The 13,307-nt window shown below is 40.0% G+C and overlaps 1 protein-coding gene across 1 annotated transcript; it reads right to left on the bottom strand.

Moving 5' to 3' along the window:
• Positions 1-381: 381 nt before the first annotated feature.
• Positions 382-5,181, bottom strand: LOC145991603 (uncharacterized). The gene is made up of 2 exons (XM_083127665.1): positions 5,066-5,181; positions 382-2,370 (listed from the first exon to the last, which is right to left on the bottom strand). The coding sequence occupies exon 2, from the start codon at positions 2,340-2,342 to the stop codon at positions 1,104-1,106; it is 1,239 nt and encodes a 412-aa protein (XP_082983791.1). The 5' UTR covers positions 2,343-2,370; positions 5,066-5,181; the 3' UTR covers positions 382-1,103.
• Between the last annotated feature and the right edge of the window lie 8,126 nt (positions 5,182-13,307).

Consider the following 13,307-nt stretch of genomic DNA (forward strand, 5'->3'; position numbering starts at 1 on the left):
ATAGTACAGGATACTGAGATTTATCAAATTTATTACATGAAATTTGAAAGGACGGAAAATGATTGAGCCATTTCCTTCCCGTTCAATGTTCATCGCACTGCATGAAGGAAATAATCAAAGTTGAATTGTTGGACTCTACGTAGCTACTATCAGAATATATTTGCGAATATAAAATATCATACATATATTTTACCTCGTTACATTTGGATATTGATACAAGGATGAGAAATTTCCCATTATAAAATTGTAGAAAAAAGTTATTTTCTGAATAACATGATGGCCAGGGAGGGGTGGGGGGGGGGTTCTGGCCCCCATAATTCATTTCGGTTGGCCACTTGTTGTGTACCCTAGTTTAAATGTCACCGCACGCCACTGCTAGACATGACACATGAAAGACGACAATGACAAAGGAATTAAGTATACAGGTTCATTGAATTATCACAGAAGGGCTAATGTTTGGTCTAAAAGAGTATTTATTTAATTTGTCTTCCTTGTTAGGGACGTTCAACCGCCGCCCCTCTGGCTCAGCCCCTGTCTACACTCCATTAAAAATGTTGTTTTGCCTCTCAGAAATAAAGACTGAATAGGCTAATGAGGACGGTGGGATCCGAACTCCTGTGCTCTTCTCCCAGCCTGGATCGTTGCACGTTTCACCCGTATGAAATGAATGTAGATCGGCAAAATTGCTGAATTTTTTGAGGTGCCATGTGCGCGATTCTCAGAACAACGGTTAGATTGGTTGATTGATTGCGTTGGTGTTTTAAGTCCACTTTATGCACAGCAAGGCTAATCGGGACTGTACCTACCGTTTGAAGTGGAATCAGAACCACTACGTGCCTCCACCGGGTATCGAACCCGGGATCCTTTGATTACAAGGCTACTACTACGCCATCGGGGAGGTCCAACATTGGTTAAATATAACTTTAGCCTTGTTTTTTACCCGGTGGAGGCACATAGTGGTTCGGATCGCACTTTAAACTGTAGGTCCAGTCCCGATTAGCCTTACTGTACATAAGGTGGACTTAAAACAACAATTCAATCAATCAATCAACACAAAAAGAAAGTTGTGTTGGATATCGCTCGCGGACCACATTCAAGTTCTACTAGTTGCACCCATGTTTACTGCATGTACACTTGTATTTCATCGGCTGCTCATATCCATCATCTGCATGGTACTGTTCAATTGAGGAATGGCGGTCGCCTCGGATTTTGTGCAACAGGTCCTCGTGGCATCTGCGGCAAGGAAGGACAGGCATGTACTGCATCGGGTTAGTTGGTACAAACTCGGTTGGGTACTTTGGAGGGGCTGGTGGAAGTCGCTCGAGTTGCTCGGCGTACCTTTGGGAGGGTAAGATGGGTACCTCGTACCCCTCACCAGGATCTTCGATGTTAGTTGTTGTCGTGGTGCTCAGCGACTTTGCCACCAAACGCAATGGTCGCCTACGAAATTTCCCCTGCTGAAGCCGTGATGTGAAGGTGTCCTCTGTTGATTGAGAGCTTCGGCACTTCCTGTGAAGAACCACAAGTAGTATCAACAACAGCACCCCACACAAGGACACCAAGGCGCAAAGGAGTAGAATTCCTGTGGTCTGAAGATTCAAGATTCCTTCATCTAAGTAACACTTATCACTAGAATTGGCATTCTGAATAACACTCCCATACTTTTCCATGACAACTCTATGTTTCTCATCACACAGTGGAACCCCATCAGAGAGATACACGTTCTTTAGCTGTGGAAGATATTCCAATGTTAGTTCGAACGCTGTCGCGTATATTTCATTCCCTCTAAGATCCAAAGTCTCCAAATCAATTAGCCCCATAAATGTAGCATGAGACAGACTGGTTATTCCACACTGGGATAACCTTAATGTGACTAGAGAAGGTATAATCAAGAATGGCTTGTCGGTAGGAACATGCAAGTAGATATTGGAGCTAAGATCCAAATCTGTCAGCTTCATGTTGTGAACAAAAGTGTGAAACCCCAGTTTCGTGATCTCGTTGGACGATAAATCCAACACTTCCAAGTCCTTCAAAGGCTTGAAAACTTTGTGCTCTGTTTCGGCGATTGAATTATGACCCAAGTACAATCTCCTCACTCGATTGAATTCAGTGAAGGTACTATCTTCTAGAGTTGAAATGATGGTGTATTCCACCCTCAGGATTTGAAGTAACCCTCGCTTGTCTGAAGGAATAGCAACCAATGAGGTTCCATTGCAATATCCTGCTATACTTATTTCCTCATTTCCAATTAATTTGCAACATTCGCATTGGTAAAACTGACACCAAATTGCCACAACAGCAATCAGAAGATTCGGTTTTCCAATTATCAATAAAAACTCCATTTTGAGCCTTTTCTTAAATTATTGGAACCTGAAACGAAAAAAGAGTGTGTGAATTTACTCTTATGTTGAAAGAACTAACTGGTATTGTAAATTAAAATAATCTGATGACGCCATTACTGAACCAATAGGACTATTTCATTCAATTTTTTCACCGAAAAACTTATTTGTGTGAATTAATACAACACGTTTGCACACAAAACTTGGTAACTTTTCCAAAATTGTCATATTTTGACCAAATTACTTGGTAACTCTAAGCAAATGTACTAAAATAATTTGATTTGTGCATACAGGATTGATTTGTTGTTTTGAGTCCACTTTATGCACAGACAGACTAATCGGAACTGAACCTACAGTTTGGAACCGAATCAATGAATCATAATTCAGCAGAAGATGCAGGGTGCACAGAACATCTATACATACTCCACATCTTCAGTTAACCCTTCTACTGCTGTTATGTATTCGTTAAAGATGATTATTTGAAAGAGTTAAAATAAATAGAAAATTGTCATTATTACTCTAGCAACAATAATCTATTGCTTCTCGCATCTTTAAGGATCATTTATTGCGTAAAAGCTGTGAAACATTCATTGAATTTTTACCATGACGTCTCTCTTTATACTCATCAAAAATAAATGCTTCCGTGCTACCATCTATGAACGAAAAGTATAAGCTTTATGTTTTAAGAGTGTAATTACATAGTCTGTCAAGAGTGGAGTAATGGAGATAATACAATCTGTAATTAGATGTTGTTGTGGAAGGGTGTCGAGTACATGCATTTTGATGGAAGGGTGGTGAGTTTGACTTGTTTTTTAAGTCCATTTTTTTGCACAGATGGGTTAATCTGGACTAGACCTACGGTTTATAGTTGGATGGAACCATTATGTGCCTCCACCGGGTATCGAATCCTAGACCTCTTGATTACAAGGTGACAACGCAGTGGCGGCGATTGGGTTCTCAACAGGATAGTAAGGTGCCAGAACTGGGAAGGCAAGGACAGTTTGGTAGATAAGGTTTAGCATAGTTCTGCGGAAAAAGTGAAAAAAAGTGGAGGGGCACTTCCCACTCCGCCCCTAATCGCCTCCACTGTGGCGACGTTAAGGAAACGAGGCGACATGGTCAAAGGGCGCATTGGAACCTTGCCCGATGGACCAGTCCGCCCCTGACCGGAACCTTTGACCTTGCCTTGTTGTGAGTAATGCTGACTTCGCCAGTGTTTATCTCTTATGTGTCGATATTAGGAAAGCGAAATTGATCATTCTTAAAGTTTTCGTTAACATTAACTTGATTTATAGCGGGACATATCCTAGCATATCTGTTCGAGAAATTAATATTAAAATGGCATGCATATATATATAGCCTATATATATATATATATATATATATATATATATATATATATATATATATATATATTAGTTTAGCTGCCCATTGCGACATACACAAGGTTTTAGAACGTGCACATAGGGCTGGAAGAGTTGAAATTTTAAAAAAAGAATAATAAAATAAGGAATTTTGCTCAGCTGTAGAAGTTTGAAGAATATATTTGATAGGAATCCCTTTCGTCACCACTTTCGTGTGATGGATTTATAGACATTCAGAATTAGACAGCGTGATAGAATAAGAAAATCAGAACTGTTAAACTGTTCATTAGCGAATAAGGTAAGCAGTCAAGCATTTTGCATACATTTCACAGGGGCCCCGGGTTCGAATCCCGTGTATTCTTTTCACCACTCATTCTCATCTTCGCCATTAGCCAAAAGTGGTAGAAAAGCAACGCTAAATAAAAATAAAAAAACAATCACTCAAATCCTCCTCCGCCTAAGGCTTTGGGTTCCGACTGTGGGACGCCACGGGTTCGAGTCCGACTGGATTCACTCTCTAGGTTCTTGGCCTGTGTATAGCACCGGTGGTAATAGACCATCGTGAGATATATGCGGACCTACGAGTGAGTAGCCGGATATCTCCTGTATCGGCTGAGGGTTCGACGTGCTGACCCCACGTCACCCCATTACCGGTTGAAGATCTCCACACCTCTAGGTAGGATTGTGGGAGGATAGACTGGCAGTCGGGAGATAGGACAAGACCCTTACAGGCTGTAGAGCCACGTGTTATTATTATTATCATTTATTATATAGGCCTAATCTATTCTCGGTCCAGTGTAAGAATGAAGTCACTGTAAACAGATGCATGTGGCTTTTGCTAGATCTTATTGGTTGGTCTCGATTACACCTTTTGTTTCGCTAGGGAAAAGTATAGCCAGGAGCTCAACCAAGCTACTGTAGTAAAGGCGTGTGACTTAAATATGTGCATTACATTAACAATGGAAGAGCTGAGTTAAATTAAATTAAGGCTTCATCAATTGGCAAGCAGGCACTTCTCACAAGTCACGTAGTTTTGTTTACAATCGCTTCATTCTTTCTGTGGACGAAGAATAAGTATGAGTGATGATATGATGAAATTGATGAATGAACACTCACAAACATCCATGCCCAGGCCAGGATTCGTACCCGGGATACCTGGCTTCGTAGTGCGATGTGCTAACTACTCCGCCAGGGGGGCGGCAAAATCAATTTGGACACTCGTTTCGATAAAATCTAATAAGTGAATGCATCATTGAAAAATGAATAATGAGCAATTCTACAGTATTCTCATCACTCAAACTAACATTCATACAAATATATGTTAATATTTTATATGCACATGAATATGGCGTAATCAAATACCTTCAGATCGGTTTGTTTTTCCTTCCATACCCGTCTGTTCACCGAGCTAAGTTTTTCTCCTCCACCCTCCTCCAGCAAGTAAGAAACGTTTTCCTGACTTTAGACACTAACACGCCACAGTCATCTGAGAGTCTTGCAAATCCTTAAAAATAAACAGCGTGCTGATAAAGTGAGCTTTATCCTATGACGCCTATGACGCCTATGACCTGCATGGTTATCAGTCATGAAGTAAGTAGAGCTAATATTTACATCGTAAAAGCACACAACTCTCCAACGAACAGTTGAGTCATGCATCTGTTGATGAGAAATGTACACGGTAATAAAGAGGTTTCGGATTGGATCCCGATGGAGGCACATCGTTGTTCAGGTCCTACTTTCAACTGTTCGTAAAGTCAAAGGCGGGCAGAGTCACAGAAACTTTATTATTATTATTATTATTATTATTATTATTACATTATTGTTATTATTACTACTACCACTACATACATTTGTAATTTCCACATTCTGTATATCTATAGGCTATACAGTTTGAATAACTGTATACTTAGCATTCATTCATTCATGTAGGACAGAAAGCTGTTTTTTGTAGTTAGCTAAAATAGACTGTAAGCTTAAAACCCCTTTCCTGTGAGATTTTTCTGACAAAATGGTTTCCCGTTCTGTGTATTTTTTTTTCTGAGTTTGCGTAGCAATATTTTTAAATAGCTACTGCTTCAGCACAATTCATTCGAGTATCATCGTTCATACGTCTTTCTCTTCAAAATAGACCAGGCTTTCAAATGGTACTACGCACATGTGCACATCATGTATGAGGAAAGGGAAATCGGGGATAATTCGGGAAATGTCCCTCCGAAAAATCCCTTTTGGTAACTTTGGGCCCCTCTGGACCGGCCCTGGATATAGGTACCCGATTACAATCTACCTTGAAAAATACTATGGTCTATACGTAATGCGTCCGCCAAGTTTCATTGCAATATCTTCAATAGGTATGAGGGATGAGGGAAAAAAAATATTTCGCAATCCTGTTTGAAAATACTATTAGATAATATTAGAAACTCACAAACTCAAAAACCAACAATAAATCACCAACAGTTCAAATAACGCCACACCAAAAAAAATGTACATAAAGCAACTGACTAAACGTTGCACACAAACGAACTCACGTTTGAACTTTGTCAGCATAACACAAAAACAGTTTACTTTCCTCTGAACTTCTTCTTCTTCTTCTTCTTCTTCTTTGTCGGCACTGAAAATCGTAACTAAATAAAAGGTCGTTGTTTCTTCAATAGCAAAACATATGTTTGACCAACAAAAAACTTATTATTCCGTTCAACACATGTTACTTCAATCAGAGATGTTTGCGGGCGTAATATTACGCCCAACACAGAATAAGCTATAGTGACAAAGGGCGTAATATTACGCCGAACACAGAAGTAGTAGTTCCTTACGGCCTGTAAGTCACAGGAAAACATTTTTTTATTATAAAACATATCTCAAATTTTACTGTTCGAATTACATTAACCCTTTCCAGGGTTTCCGAGGGTCACATTATAGGTCAAGATCAAATTGCCAGCCCCCGTGGCGGAGTGATTAGCACATCGCGCTACGACGCCTGGGGTCCCGCATTCGAATCCCGGCCTGGACATGGGTATCATTTTTGAGTGTCCCTTCATCAATTTCATCATATCATCACTCATCCTCCTATTCAGGATTAGCCAAAAGAAAAGCGAACTCAAACAAATTAAATCAAACAGTCAACAAGTCAAGTATGTCTGACTGTCAAGGTGTTCAACTGTTGTAGAAATTCATTGTGCCTATTGCAACAACTATAGATGTTCCAAAATGTGAAATTCTATTTCCTTTGTTGTAATAGGATAACGAAATGTCATATAAATTGATATACTTGTAAATTACGTTTACTCACTTGTTTCTCGTTGGCAATTTAGATATTTTTGTCTTCTGCAACAGATTTCTTTATCACAATGATTTACAACACTTCTTTCTTTGTATGAATGCATCAACCTATTCCGAATTTTTAATATGTCGAAGATTATGAAGCTGCATATAGAACATAAATTTTGTTCTTATGGAAATGGGTTATCGTCTCAAAATTGAAATTGTGTGACCAGTGGTATGAATAATTCACGGATCTAGTAACGAAGAGAATTTACCAGTCGTAAGAGAATTATTTAATTTTTCCTTTTGTGGAGAAATACCAGATACAGTGGCACCCTGACAGGCACAACGAGAGTAACTAAAGTGCTGAAATTGAGTCGAGCACTACAGAGACATCTATCGTAGAATAACCAAAGACAGAAACAAGGAAAACGTTCGTGGGGCCAACGATAGTATAGTCCAGGGGCATTTGTAATCCCGTGGGTTTTGAATGAAGGGAATATATGATTATCGGTAATATGTTGCTAGTGTGGTACACAATAACACACTATCAGGTGTTTTGTCCGCAATTGTGGCAGAAAGCCTGTGTGACGTCATAAATCCAAGATGGCTACCGCTTCATGCACTAACTAAGAAAATCCATCATAACTCCTTTAATAGTGGTTTTGGAAAATTTTTATAGATACATGTTCTATTTAGAATTGAAAAAGGAACAAAATTGATTCTTACAGTTTTTTTCATATCTCGCACTGTTATAGAGATATATCTAGTGAAACTATTTCGTGCCCTTTTCTGCAAGGATTCTATGCATATTTTACACTTTACTTGACATTCTGGCATATAAAGGGGGAAAATTATGGCCTGTGATATTTCGTTGATGCCTACTATTGTGGCGTATTACCTGTGTGACATCATACATCCAAGATGGCTGCCTCTGCAGACATTAACAAACAAAAATGACCATATCTCCTTAACTCCTTTGGGAGTCATTGACCATTTGTAAGTTTGTTGGGTTTTTACACGAAGGGAAGACATGTGTATGGAGGATGCTTTCATTTGGAGGCATGCAATCATGTATTACTACAGGTGTTTTGCTGGATAATGTGTCAGAGACCATACAGGACTTCCCAAATCCAAGATGGCCACCTTGAAGGTTCTGCACATGAAATACTGTCTATAACCTGATTTAGAGTTCGTTTATCAGATTTTCTGTTAATAAATAACAAGTGAAAAATATTAATTATTATTATTATTATCGTTATCATTACTATTATTATAAAAATTACAGTAAAGGAGTAATAACATCACCTGTGAATTCCGCATTGTCTTTTGAAATTTAAGCAGCTCACCTGTCATCAAGATTGAGAGGGGTTGTAATCATGAACATTTCCTCTTTCCGCAACCACATTTCAACTGTAATCTTCTCTGAAGTTCTAGGTAGTGTGAATATGACAAAAATGATCATTTTGTCATCCTCATTTTCTTCTTTCTTCATTGAACAGCCTATTGGGCTGGGTAGATTTGGATGTTTCTTTTCTTGATTTTATTTCACTCCAATACTTGGAAGTAACTCTTCCTGGTGAAAGGTGTGAGGGTCACTTTGGCGGCAGCGTTCACACTATCTACTAAAGGTATTCCAGTTTGTGTTTGTACTTGCAAAGAAGGCAAAAAAGTGGTTGTTGAAGGCATTTGATGGCGCAGAAGATGATGTGCTTGAATCTCTTGCAAATCTTGGTTCTCCTGGATTCGATGAACCAGATGACAGAATGAAAGAATGAATTGTTTTATTTTACTTCTCGTTTCTGCTACTTTTGGCTAATTTCAAAGATGAAAATGAATTATAAGATGAAATAGCTGAAAGGACAATCACAAACACATATGGGCAGCACACAACTCAAGTCCCATGGGTCCAGACGCTAGAGCATTGATTGATTGATTGAGATGGTGATTTATTAAAGTCCACTTTATGCACAGTAAGGCTAATTGGGACTGGGCCTACAATTTAATGTGTGATCTGAACCGCTATATGTGTTTCCACCGGGTGACGAACTCGGGACCCCTTGATTACAAGCCGAGAACGATACCACTGTGCCATCGGGGAAGCCCTAGACGTCAAACTAATGTTAGTCTGCAAAATGCAGTCCTGGGTGTACTTCGTGAAAGTGAGGTTGATATTGGTCTCTTACACCCCGAATATGATGACAGGATTTTGCATGACACCTAAATAAAATATTTCGGCAAATTACGATGGTATGTGTTTGCGAAAAGGGATGTTCAAGGCTCACGTCTTGCTTCAACCAAAGGTTCCCTCACACTTTTTATCAGATGGAGTTATTTCCAAGCATTGGAGTCAAATAAAAGCAGAAAAGGGTCATCCAAATCTACCCATCCCAATAAGCTGTTGATGGGAAAAGAGAAAATGAGGATGACAAGAAGATCATTCCTGTCATATTCACACTGCCTACAGCTTCAGAGAATGTTGAATGAGGAAGTCACCGGCGACGTCATTACTCCTTTACCATAATACGGTAGTGTCCAAAAAGTAGAAAAATGGAAGGGGGAGACCTGCACGATCACCATAAATAATCATCAAGGAGTGTAACTCACCTTACGTGCTTAGGCAATAGTACTGCTGTGTCAAGAGGCCCGTGATTGAAAGGTAAACAAAACACAACATATCAGAACAAGAGTGCCTCATTCTGCATCGAACGTTCATTGTGATCGGAGGACAATCTCTTGGTAAAGTGTTCAATGTACAGTAAGAACATGGCACAAAGACGTCAGCGAAGAATCATCGGACCTCTGGAAGCAGGTCAAACACAGACTGAAGTCACGGCAGCGTTGACTGTGCCACAGTCATTTCCAGGTTTTGACGACGGTTACAAGAAACAGTATATGTTCATGATAGGCCAGACCAAGGTTGTCAACGAGTAGGAACGCCACAACAGGGCCGATATCTGGCTTTAACTGCACGACTAAACCGGACGATGCCTGCAAGACAACTGTCCTCAAGACTTAGAGTTTCTCTCGCCAAACTGTGTACCTGAGACTCAGGACAGCTGGTTTCTATGTGTGTCCCGCTTCATCCAGTGCACAGAAGAGCCCGCTTACAATGGAGTCAGCATAATCGAAATTGAACCCTGAACGAACGGAGGAACGTGCTCTTTCACAAATTCAGTTTGCAAAATGATTTCCGTCGCACATTTATCTGGAGAGAACCTAGATCACGATTTAATCCAAGGAATATCGTGGAAAGTCAGTTTCGTAGAGATGGAATACTGGTATGGGAAGACATCATGCTCAACGGGCGTACAGAGCTGCACGTCTCTGCTGGAGGTACTCTTACTGCCCAGAGGCACAGAAACGAGGTATTCCAACAACATGTGCGACTTTTCAGAGGCGCAGTCGGCTCAAGGATGAAAAGATGATAATTCATGTGCGCCTCGAACCAAATTGGTGGATGACTTTCTCGTGAGTAATTCCACCGCATGGACTGGCCAACAAGGTTCCCAGACATAAATCCTGTAGTGTCTTACGGAGACAAGTTAGCTCGCGATCCTCCACCAAAGACATTTCCAGAGCTCCGCACTCCTCTTCATGGGAAATGGTACCAGCTGCCTATAGAACTCTTGAACCACCTTGTAAATAGCGTTCTACGTCGTTGCAAGGTTGTGTAGCTGTTATAGGGGTAACTTCACCCCATACAAACCTCTTTATTTTTCGTCAAGGAAGTATCTTCTATTTTCTTTTTTGCACTAAAAACAATTGTTAATTTCATGTATTCTACTCTATTGTACACCATATAACGTTTTGATTAATTTTCACTATGTTTTATGCAGTTCTGTCACTTTAATAATAAAACATTTTCTCATATCTTAGTTATGCTTAACTTTTGGACACTACTGTAGTTATAAAAATTATAATAATTTTTTTCACTTCTTAATTATTAACAGAAAATGCCTGTGGAAAAATCTGATAATCGAACTCTAAATCTAAGGTGGCCATCTTGGATTTCGGACGTCATGTATGGTTTTTTGACACATTGTAATACATGATTGCATGCCTCCAAATGAAAGCATCCTCCATACACATGTCTTCCCTTCGTGTAAAAAATCCAACAAACTTACAAATGATCAAAATTACTCCTAAAGAAGTTAAGGAGATAGGGTCGTTTTTGTTTGTTATGTCTTGGATTTATGATGTCACACAGGCAATACGCCACAATAGTAGACATCAACAAAATATCACAGGCAGTAATTTTCCCTTTATATGCCAGAATGTCAAGTAAAGTGTAAAATATGCACAGAATCCTTGCAGAAAAGGGCACGAAATAGTTTCACTAGATATTTCTCCATAACAGTGCGAGATATGAAAAAAAACCTGTAAGAATCAATTTTGTTCCTTTTTCAATTCTGCACAAAACAGGTATGTATATAAAAAAATTTCCAAAACCACTATTAAAGGAGTTATGATGGATTTTCTTAGTTAGTGCATGATGTGGTAGCCATCTTGGATTTATGACGTCACACAGGCCTTCTGCTACAATTGCTGTCAAAACACCTGGTAGTACGTTATTGTGTACCACACTAGCAACATATTACCGGTAGTCATATATTCCCTTCATTCAAAAACCCACGGACTATAGAAATATTGACATATGCCCCTGGACTAGTATGCCCACTATCAGATATACTCAGATAGTCAGACCCAGCGCTTGAAGTGGAAAATGTTAGCTGGGGGGATGTTTTGTTAACCTTGAGTGACATTCCTATGGTCTAACATGGTAACAATGATGCAGTTTAGAGGGATGCTTTGCTAAAATCCTACTAGCTGGGGGAATGCCATCCCCTCGCATCCCCTCACTTCGAACATTGGGCAGACCTCGAGTGGGCGTACAGTTTACAGTGCAATTCAAACCAATACACAGAGTGCCTAGCATAATAGCCACTACGAGATTGGCGATACCCAGTTAACACCCACCACGATCTTCTCAGCTAGTGAACTTTACTCCAAACACAACTTTCATATGCAAATTCACGATTCTATTAATTACGAATTACGATTTGATTCATTGATTTGATTTATTTTACTTCGCTTTTTTGCCACTCTCGGCTACTCGCGAAGATGAGGATGAGAGATGATATGATGAAATTGATGAAGGGACACTCACGAAAAAAACTCTAAATTCGAACCTGGGACGCCTGGCGTAGCGGTATACTAACCACTCCGCCACGGAGGCCGGCTATATTAGTTACGACTCTCCAATGGTCGAGAAGAGGTGTGTGTGGGGGAATGGTATCCTCCCTGTTAGCAAGATTTTCGCAAAGCATCCCCCCAATTAACCCCAAGGCTCGACCAAACATCCCCCTCCAGCTAACAATTTCCACTTCAAGCGCTGCACTCTTCGCTCACGCTTGAATTGATATGCACTTCACCTCCGACCCTTTCCTTGGCACCATTAGTCAGTCAGTCACCTTTCTCAATAACCAGATAAGGACATAGAAATAAACAATGATAATAAATAGCCGTTAGTCACTTGTGAAGATGCACAAGTCGAAGAAGTTACCAGAGTAGTCAAGAGATGGGGCTAATAACATAACGCCGGAAGTTAAAAATAGCGCCGCTACGTAAGTATCAGACGTTAGAACTACAATCAGCGTAATCGTCGAAAATCCTAAATACATAAAAAAATGAACATTTATTTTACTAACTGCGCTTATTTGTACCTTAGTGTGTCGCCAGAGAATTTCAATCACGTGGGCTGAATAGTGGAAAAAATATTTACAAGTGAGCTCTACTTTTGTGATCATGTACGATTACACTATGTTTCTTTTTTCTTCTGTTTTTCTGTCTTTCTTCCTACCTCTCGCTCTGTCATTTTCCTCAATACTTCCTCTGTTTCTGTATTTCCTTCATTCCTTATTTCTCGCTCTCTTTTGTTTCCTTCTTCCACTGTTTCGATCTCTTTCATTCATTTTCTATTTCCCTTTCCCTATCTATTCTCTGTCCCGGCTATCTCTGGAGCAAGCGAATAAAAACAAGCCTCTGCGCAAGTAGTGGCGAGAGACGGTTCCACCAATGAATACGTGAGAAGGAACGGTATTGCGTGGAGGGAAAGGGAAAGCGACTCCAGTTACCAGCCTTCGCAGCAGCGCGTACTTACTTCTTCGCTCTGCCCACTCGATTCCCTCCTCTTCTCTGCCGCTATGCACGGCCTTGCTCCAGAGATAAACGGTACAGAGTATATGATCTTTGCTCTGCTTTAGTGATTCTGAGAATTTCTCCTGTAAGCCATTCTCGTGGCAGGTAGGTGGATTGAGTCTATTTTACGGATGGCTAGAGCCAG

The sequence above is a fragment of the Lepisma saccharinum genome, chromosome 8 (assembly GCF_977018435.1).
Source record: "Lepisma saccharinum chromosome 8, izLepSacc3.1, whole genome shotgun sequence".
NCBI classification, from domain to species: domain Eukaryota; kingdom Metazoa; phylum Arthropoda; class Insecta; order Zygentoma; family Lepismatidae; genus Lepisma; species Lepisma saccharinum.

Coding starts and splice junctions, on each gene's coding strand:
- LOC145991603 (XM_083127665.1), bottom strand. CDS start 2,342: ATGGAGTTTTTATTGATAATTGGAAAACCGAATCTTCTGATTGCTGTT.